This window comes from Mizuhopecten yessoensis, unplaced genomic scaffold, assembly GCF_002113885.1.
Source record: "Mizuhopecten yessoensis strain PY_sf001 unplaced genomic scaffold, ASM211388v2 scaffold11097, whole genome shotgun sequence".
In the NCBI taxonomy this organism is placed as follows: Eukaryota; Metazoa; Mollusca; class Bivalvia; order Pectinida; family Pectinidae; genus Mizuhopecten; species Mizuhopecten yessoensis.
Genome location: NW_018408878.1, coordinates 1204861 through 1213849, shown reverse-complemented (window position 1 = coordinate 1213849; position 8989 = coordinate 1204861). Strand labels below are relative to the sequence as shown.

Genomic DNA, 8989 nt, shown 5'->3' with positions numbered 1-8989 from the left:
GGGGGGTCATTGGAGAATTACAGTTCCAGCAGCCTGGACATTTTGTCTACTGGTAGAAGTGTGAAAAGAAACTCACTGAAGATGGACGTCAGGTTGACCTGGATGATCAGCCACTGGTGATGACCCACATGAGAGCCGAACAGAGAAAACACAGCTGTCTTCTCTCCGGGTTCCGTCAGGAGGCCGTACACCCGGATCTTCTCCGTGTGGAATGTGATATTGTCCCAGGTTTGGCCTTCGTTCCAGGAATACCTGAAAGTTAGACATCACTGTAATAAGCTAACCCACAACGGGTACTGAGGAAACACTAAATCTCTCCGAGGGACAGGACCCTCTATATATGTTGAACATGTATATTTCATGAGGGTTTGGAAATAAATCATTGCCGTTCGAGACAACAAATGAACAACGTTTTGGGTGGTATAGCTTTAATCATATATACTTGAAACTTTTCTTTATATGCATGTATATTTTCTACGTAATATTACTCATCTTTACCCGTTGTGTGTATTTGATTTTACAACATCTTATATTTTTACCGCTAGAAACACATGACCTAGTATTGCGTGGTCTTGAAACTAGCTGTGCCTCTTATAGTAAGATTCAGCAGGTTATCTAAAAAAGACGAATTTATTTTTCTGACAGTCTCCTGATGGGCCAGTTCTTACAGAAGTATATATGATAGCCTCCCCCCTTCCCTGGGGGGACCAGACCCTGTGTGGTACTTACAGGAGTTGGTTAGTGATTCCAAACTGAGGTACAGCCACCAGGAGGCCTCCATGGTCACCAATGCTGTAGAAGTTGTGACCTTCCAGCACCTACAAGGTCAAGGTCAGACGAATAAATTATCAAGGCTGATCACTACACAATGTCATTCCATTAAGATAAACTTCTTCATAAACCAGACATAAAAATTGACATATTAGGGATTTTTCATGTAGAAAGGGTTTTCAATGAGTTTCCATTAAATACATAATTTCATGATTTTATTGAAGCTACGGTGAGTTGAAATGTTTTGCAATTAATCTCATATGAAATGGAAAGGATATGTCGGGCATTAGCTTCCTTGCGATAGTGCGGACCTGATGCTGACTTAAAGAATGCTACCTCACTAAAATAACATGCTGAAGGCACCAAGCACGATACCTGGTCACATTACACAGATGTGTGCTGGAGGCAAGGTATGTTGGGTATTTGCATTCTTACGATCGCGCTGATCTTATGCTGACTTAAGGAGCGCTACTTCGCTGAATTACCATCCTAGGACACCAAGCACCTGACCCGGTCACATTACACTGACAACGGGGTAAATATATTAGAGACTTACCATGTGCCAGGAGTACCCAGCGTCACTAGACAGGTAGACATCAGCGTCACGCTTCAGGTTCATTCCCAGGGTTCCAGTAGCCAGCACGATCCCCGGGGCGTTGGTCCGTGACAGGATCTGTATCGCACGACTTCCAGGGAACAGCCTGCTGTACTTCTGGGCTAGATGAAGGGAGCAGTTGATGGCCTGTTTGAATAAATATGTATGATGTCATACACTTATTCTGATGATGCAATGTATAAATATTGTGATTTCATATACAGATTGTTATAATGTCATACAGATTCTGATGATGAAATACACAAATAAAGATGATATCATGCAGATTGTTCTAGGTAATATACAGATTTGGATGAAACAATACACAGATTTTTATGATGTTATACACCATTATCAATGATGTTATACACAAATATCAATGATGCTATACATCAATTTTGATGATGAAATACACACGGAAATTTACTGAAAGTCTGTATGCATGTATTTACATTTCCCCCCCTTAACCCTTTCACCCCTAGGTAACTTTAGTAGACTCTACCATACATTGATCTGGATTAGTCCATTATGGCCTACAGTGGTGAAAGGGTTAACAGATATAGTTAAACAAGCAGGTCAGAGGTTTCATACATATAAGACTAGGATACACTTATCAGGAAGTTTCTTTTAATCAGGAAGAATTTCTGCTCAGGAATAAATTTTGTTTTCTCTGTTTGAAATAATAAATGCACATTCAGCTGAGACATGCCAACTTCCTCATAGATAGTCATTCAAAGAAACATATATAAAAACAGAGAGCAGTCTTTTCATTGAAAGCCGGTTGCTGACAAAAGAAGTCTGCAATATATCAACTTGGAACTGGTTATTTTTTTTCAAAATATGTGTAGGTCAATATTACAGCATGCGAACATTCAACCGGCTATTTTGTCCCGAGTCGATCACCTGTTTCAAAACTTAGTGAGTGAGAACGCTGGAGAGGCTATGATGTTCACAAGATTTCCACCGGTATTTCCAGGTAATTTCCTTATTTACCCAACTGAACACCAAACTCAGACACTTGTAAAGGAATTATAATACTGCCACTTTATGTCCATTGGCATTATAAAGGGATTTGGCGATAAAATGAGGGAAATGTATCAAGGAATTCGTAAGAAACGAGAAAAAGGGACATGTAATAATTTTTTAGAATAAAGGAGTTTCCAAAGGAAACAAAGGGCATTTTATCGAAGTTTTACAAATAAGGTGAATGATTCAGATCTGATCATGAGGTCGGAATATGGGTCGCAGTGACCTACTTTCGGTGTGTGACACTCCATCATCCAAAGTTGTACTCTGTGTACCAGTAATTCCACATAGTAATGGAGATATGCCCTGATTAAACTTTAGGAAGGAAGTACAAGACAATGGCGGTCGATGGGGAAGTCCTGTTTGTATCTACTAGAGGGGAAATGACAAGGAAACTAATCAACAAAGCTTAAATACTCGAAACAGAAAATAAACAAAATTTTCTATCAAAGCTGAAATATTTAAGAGAAAACCCGAACTCTAGACCGATGCTCTACCAATTGAGCTTCCTGGTCACCGACGATCGACACAGTCCATTTCTGCTACATTCCTCCCTCCTTTAACAAGGGGTCACCGACGATCGACCCAGTCCATTTCTGCTATATTCCTGCCTCCTTTAACAAAGTCTTTGACACTGAAGACACACGAGACCCTATACATGTACCACCTTCTGTGAGTATATTTTGTGAGGCGCCAAATGTAACAGGAGAGGAAAAATGCACCTCCAGACAGGGGTTCGAACCCGGGGTCCTCTAAACTCTAGACAGATACTCTACCAATTGAGCTACCTGGTCACCGACGATCAACCCAGTCCAGTTCTACTACATGTATAAAGCCTTTTGTACATGCTTGTGTATGTGTACATCACATGTGTACAATAGTTGTATTCATATGTATGCGAGTATATATGTCCATGTGTACTGTATGCAGCATTAGTATGTATTACATACATGTGTATAGCCTAGTTTAATACATATGTGTGCAAGTGGTAATACTCATGCAATGTACTGATGCATGCTGGGAAATGTACAGGTTGGTGTGAAAAAGCATGCTGGGATGTTTAAATACACTGATGCATGCATGGATCTATACATCAATGTGTAATAATGTATGTGTCTCTAAATATGCTGATGCATGCTGGGATGTGTATGCTATTTACATGAATGCAGGAGAAAGCATGCTGGGAACTCTAAACATGCTGATGCAGGCTGGGATGTTTACAATTATGTACACATGTGTGTGAGAATGTAAGAGTCTAAATACACCAATGCATGCTGGGATACATAGATTTGTATGTGACTATATAAGAGTCTTTAGAAAAATGCTTTGATGCATTCTGGGATTTTTTGTATGTGCATAGCTTAATATACCATCCATTTTAACATGTTATGTGTATACACTGTATGTGTGTGTGTTGGATGGGGGATTCATGTGTGATGTGTGGGGTCCTAGAGTCAGTTAGTGTATGTGTGTATGTGTGTATGTGTGATGTGTGAGGTCCTAGAGTCAGTTAGTATATGTGTGTATGTGTGTATGTGTGATGTGTGAGGTCCTAGAGTCAGTGAGTGTATGTGTGTATGTATACATGATTAGTATATCAGGTGTATTAATTATAAAAAAATCCATACAAATAGAATAAACAAAATCAAAACAAACAATAAAATAACTTTCCTGACAAATATCTATAATTTGAGATAAAAATCACAACAACAAATGATTTTAGGCTTGAGACTTCAAACCAAAGAAGGTACAAAAATGGCTGTAGGAGAGACAGAAAAAACAAATGTAGGAGAGAGAGAAATTAAAGAACAAATGTAGGAATGAGATCCAGACAACACCAACAAAAAGAAACAAGTCACATGACTTTCATGCAAATGTCCTAACCAACACATGCTAACAACTTAACAGTGTGTTTACCTGGAGAAAGTCCTTAGCAAGAAACATCTGGAATGGAAAATACTGAGTCAGATGCATACATGGGATGTTTCGGGTGATTAAACATTTCTAGAACAGTACTGAGGAGAGAGAGATTGTAACAGTGAAGTGTCGGACAAAAAGGGAAACTCTTATCATGGATAGACAAAATCGGGATAAGTGCAAAGAAGGAAATACAGATTTCAATAATATGGCGGATCATTCAGTTCTATAACTCCCGATTGTTTGATAATGAAACATTTCCATTTCTGGCCACTTGGAACAAATTCTTCCACTTATAATCAACACTAACCACACTGCTAACTTTTACCATATTCACTCTAATAAACGTCCTCATCATTTAAGGACCCCTCCCTGTGTTTAGGCACCTAACTTAACCATATTTATCCTTCAATAAGCCCAGGGCCCAATACTTATTAACTGTAACTTAAAGGAGGTTGTGGGCTCCTTTCATGCTACCAGACGAAATAGCATCTGGTAGCATTTCGCCTGAACTGTTTTAGACATAAGTCAGCTTATTACCAGGTATGGGCTTATTGCCAAAAGAGTGTGGTATATAAATGCCTCCAAGCTCCAATCCCTTTCCTATTCCTTCACTACATACTTTATCCCTTCAACTCATTTTTCTGTCTTTTCTTCGTCTGCTGGATAACCAAACTTCTCGATAGTGAAGCGTGACTAAAATCAATAAATCAATCAATCAATCCAATGCCTCCATAGCTGATTGGCTAACCTGTTGGGTCAGTTTTTACCTGTACTAGCCAGCCTGGTCAGTTCTTACCTGTACTAGCCAGCCTGGTCAGTATTAACCTGCTCTAACCAGCTTGGTCAGTATCTCATTCACCCCTGAAATTTCATATTAAATGAACTATTCCAACCTTTGAATTGGAAGAGTTCAAATGTGTCTTTAAGGGTGAATGAGGTTTTTACCTGTACTAGCCAGCCTGGTCAGTTCTTACCTGTGTACAGTTGGTTGGTTTGCCAGATCGGTCAGTGGCTGGAGCCTTGACCAGCTGCCACTCTCCACCCTTGTCGAATGTGATGAGCGTACGCTGTGATTCCTGACTCAGGTCTGTGGAGACATTCATAATTTGAGAGGCAACATACACGCCTCGTATACCCTCAATCTTGGCCAGGTCTGCGAATGCCTCATCGGCGAAGTACCTACACACAAAAAAAAACATTACACTCACAGGGTTTTCTCTTATAAATTGTCTATACAGACACAGAGAGCAAATTTACCTAGCCTCTAGCAAACAATGAACACAAACAAACAGAGAGAATAAGTCAGTGCAAGACTTTCTCTACCAAAAGAGAGAAGACTCGTAGTTTTTATTCCACAAAACAATATTCTCTTACATTCCAAACATGACCTGCAGCTCTTCAGGCAGATTTTTGTTTACAGGATCTTATCCCTTGACCGAGAAAAATCTTCCCCGAGGGTTGAGATTCCCCATCTCACCTCAAGGGGGCGACTGATTCTTTTCTCTTACCCTGTTAACGTTGACCCTGTCATATACATGTATGTACATGGTACAATATTGACGTTACAGACTCAACGCATCCTTGCAGAATGAAGTGATGTTTATGCATTGATAGCGTGATGTCATACCATTGTTATGAATAGGTGAATCCCCCCGTCTCAACCCTAGGGTGAGACAAGGATATCTCACACCGGGTAAGTGTGGATACGCCTGTCCAGAGTAGGAGAAAACCCATTCTCACACCGAGGAAGTGTGGATACACCTGTCCAGAGGACGAGAAAACCCATTCGCACACGGGTAAGTGTGGATACACCTGTCCAGAGGAGGAGAAAACCCATTCTCACACCGAGTAAGTGTGGATACACCTGTCCAGAGCACGAGAAAACCCATTCTCACACGGGGAAGTGTGGATACACCTGTCCAGAGGAGGAGAAAACCCATTCTCACACCGGGTAAGTGTGGATACGCCTGTCCAGAGTAGGAGAAAACCCATTCTCACACCAGGCAAGTGTGGATACACCTGTCCAGAGTACGAGAAAACACATTCTCATACTGGATAAGTGTGGATACGCCTGTCCAGAGTACGAGAAAACCCATTCTCACACCGGGTAAGTGTGGATACACCTGTCCAGAGTACGAGAAAACACATTCTCATACTGGATAAGTGTGGATACACCTGTCCAGAGTACGAGAAAACCCATTCTCACACGGGTAAGTGTGGATACACCTGTCCAGAGTAGGAGAAAACCCATTCTCGCACCGAGTAAGTGTGGATACACCTGTCCAGAGTACGAGACAACACATTCTCATACTGGATAAGTGTGGATACACCTGTCCAGCGTACGAGAAAACCCATTCTCACACCGGGTAAGTGTGGATACATCTGTCCAGAGTAGGAGAAAACCCATTCTCACACCAGGTAAGTGTGAATACACCTGTCCAGAGTAGGAGAAAACCCATTCTCACACCAGGCAAGTGTGGATACACCTGTCCAGAGTAGGAGAAAACCCATTCTCACACCGGGTAAGTGTGGACACATCTGTCCAGAGTAGGAGAAAACCCATTCTCACACCAGGTAAGTGTGGATACACCTGTCCAGAGTAGGAGAAAACCCATTCTCACACCAGGCAAGTGTGGATACACCTGTCCAGAGTAGGAGAAAACCCATTCTCACATCGGGTAAGTGTGGATACACCTGTCCAGAGTAGGAGAAAAACTCTATCATACTTTCTTACATACTTACTAGTAATTATATAATTATTTCTTAATTTTCACTGCCTTATTTAACATTTTTACTTACATTTTTACTAACATTCAAAATTACCGTACAAATTATCCTTACATACATATATACATACACTCCCTTTGCCGCGCCTCCAGGTGGATTACCCTGTACTGGGCCTCACTTCCGGAACAAGTGGGCCTTGACCTTGGCTGTGTGAATTAATAGTAGCAAGATGGAAACATGCCGCGCTGTGGTATGACAATATTAGGCAGTCTAAACGTGCTTGTAAATCATTCGAGTATGCCTTACATGTCTGTTTTTTAATTTTATATTGTGAAAAGGTTTTTTTTGGGGTTGCTAGTGATGAAGCTGTGTTGTAAGATCAGCTTACTTGTTAGATCTGTAAAGACGCGGAACTCGTTACGCTAAAACAGATGTTACAGAATCTTAGCCTTCAACTGAGATAACCCAATCTACCTCAGTTACAGGGAATAAACTCCGCTACAGGAAAGGTAGGCTGGGGGAAATAAAATATTTGATTTTTTTTTTTTTAATCTGCTACCGGTTAAAAATCGAATAAGTCACAATAATACAGTATATATCTTTAACTTAAAACTGAAATCTCATAGTAAACTATGTAAGTTCGTACAAACTGTAAAGAGTACGGTGATTACCTCAGCCAGGTGTCCTTGTTTGCTCCCTTAGGATTGTAATATACAATGTTCTCCAGGTTGAGTGAGAACTTCTTGCCTTCCACATCGGACAAGTACAAGTGGGTGGTGTTATCACCGTGATTGACACACAGGAACACCATGTCCTCCGACGCATCAGCTACGTAGTAGTCCTAAAAATACAAGTGGGTGGAGTTATCACCGTGATTGACACACAGGAACACCATATCCTCCGACGCATCAGCTACGTAGTAGTCCTAAAAATACAAGTGGGTGGAGTTATCCCCGTGATTGACACACAGGAACACCATATCCTCCGACGCATCAGCTACGTAATAGTCCTACAAATACAAGTGGGTGGAGTGATCACCATGATTGACACACAGGAACACCATGTCCCCCGACGCATCGGCTACGTAATAGTCCTAAAAATACAAGTGGGTCGAGTTATCACCATGATTGACACACAGGACCACCATGTCCTCCGACGCATCGGCTACGTAATAGTCCTAAAAATACAAGTGGGTCGAGTTATCACCATGATTGACACACAGGAACACCATGTCCTCCGACGCATCGGCTACGTAATAGTCCTAAAAATACAAGGCGACATCGTCATTAATGCTAAAAACAGGAACATAATTGTCACTGTGAGGCTAGAAAGTAAGAGAACATATTCGTCATGGTAATATGTAGTAGATAAATATAAGATCTTACATGAGTGACCATTCATATGAGATTTATGAAACGAGTCCTAAGAACTTTTCAATTTAGCGGGCCTCTGGCGAGCTGAAATGAAAAATTTGTGACGATACGAGAGCATAGGTGATTTTTGAATCGAAACTCTCTTTCATACCACATATAAAGTATCTGAAGGATAAGTGTTCCAAGGCGTTAAACATTATACGAGTCCTTTCTCATACTGAATGGGGAGCGGACCGAGAAATGCTTTTGCGCCTATACAGATCACTTATTCGAACAAAACTGGATTATGGTTCTATGGTATACGGGTCGGCGCACAGTTCATACCTTCAGATGCTAGACCCAATCCATAACCAAGGGCTACGTCTAGCCCTTGGAGCTTTTCGAACAACACCTGTAAAAAGCCTGTACGTGGAAGCAAATGAACCATCCCTTTATGACAGAAGGAAAAAACTTTCATTACAATTTGCAGCTCAATTAAAATCAAACCCTAAAAATCCTGCTTTCAACCAAGTATTCAACCCCAAATACCAAAACATATTTACGCAAAACCAAAAACTTCTGCCAACATTTGGTATCC

General features: G+C 40.9%; 1 protein-coding gene across 4 annotated transcripts in view; it reads right to left on the bottom strand.

Annotated features, from left to right (window-relative positions):
- LOC110465655 (sortilin-related receptor-like) overlaps positions 1–8989 on the bottom strand; it is an 80207-nt gene that overhangs the window by 61375 nt on the left and 9843 nt on the right. For 3 of the 4 annotated variants that reach the window (XR_002464634.1, XM_021521607.1, XM_021521609.1), the window contains exons 7-12: positions 7711–7880; positions 5287–5491; positions 4310–4336; positions 1328–1513; positions 730–818; positions 77–252 (exon numbers count right to left, since the gene is read on the bottom strand). Coding sequence is in view for 3 of the 4 variants with exons in the window: in XM_021521607.1 (XP_021377282.1) it covers positions 77–252; positions 730–818; positions 1328–1513; positions 4310–4336; positions 5287–5491; positions 7711–7880 (853 nt within the window). In the remaining variant the exon portion in view is untranslated. The remainder of the gene's footprint in view (positions 1–76; positions 253–729; positions 819–1327; positions 1514–4309; positions 4337–5286; positions 5492–7710; positions 7881–8989) is intronic. The other variant, XM_021521608.1, reaches the window with a different exon arrangement.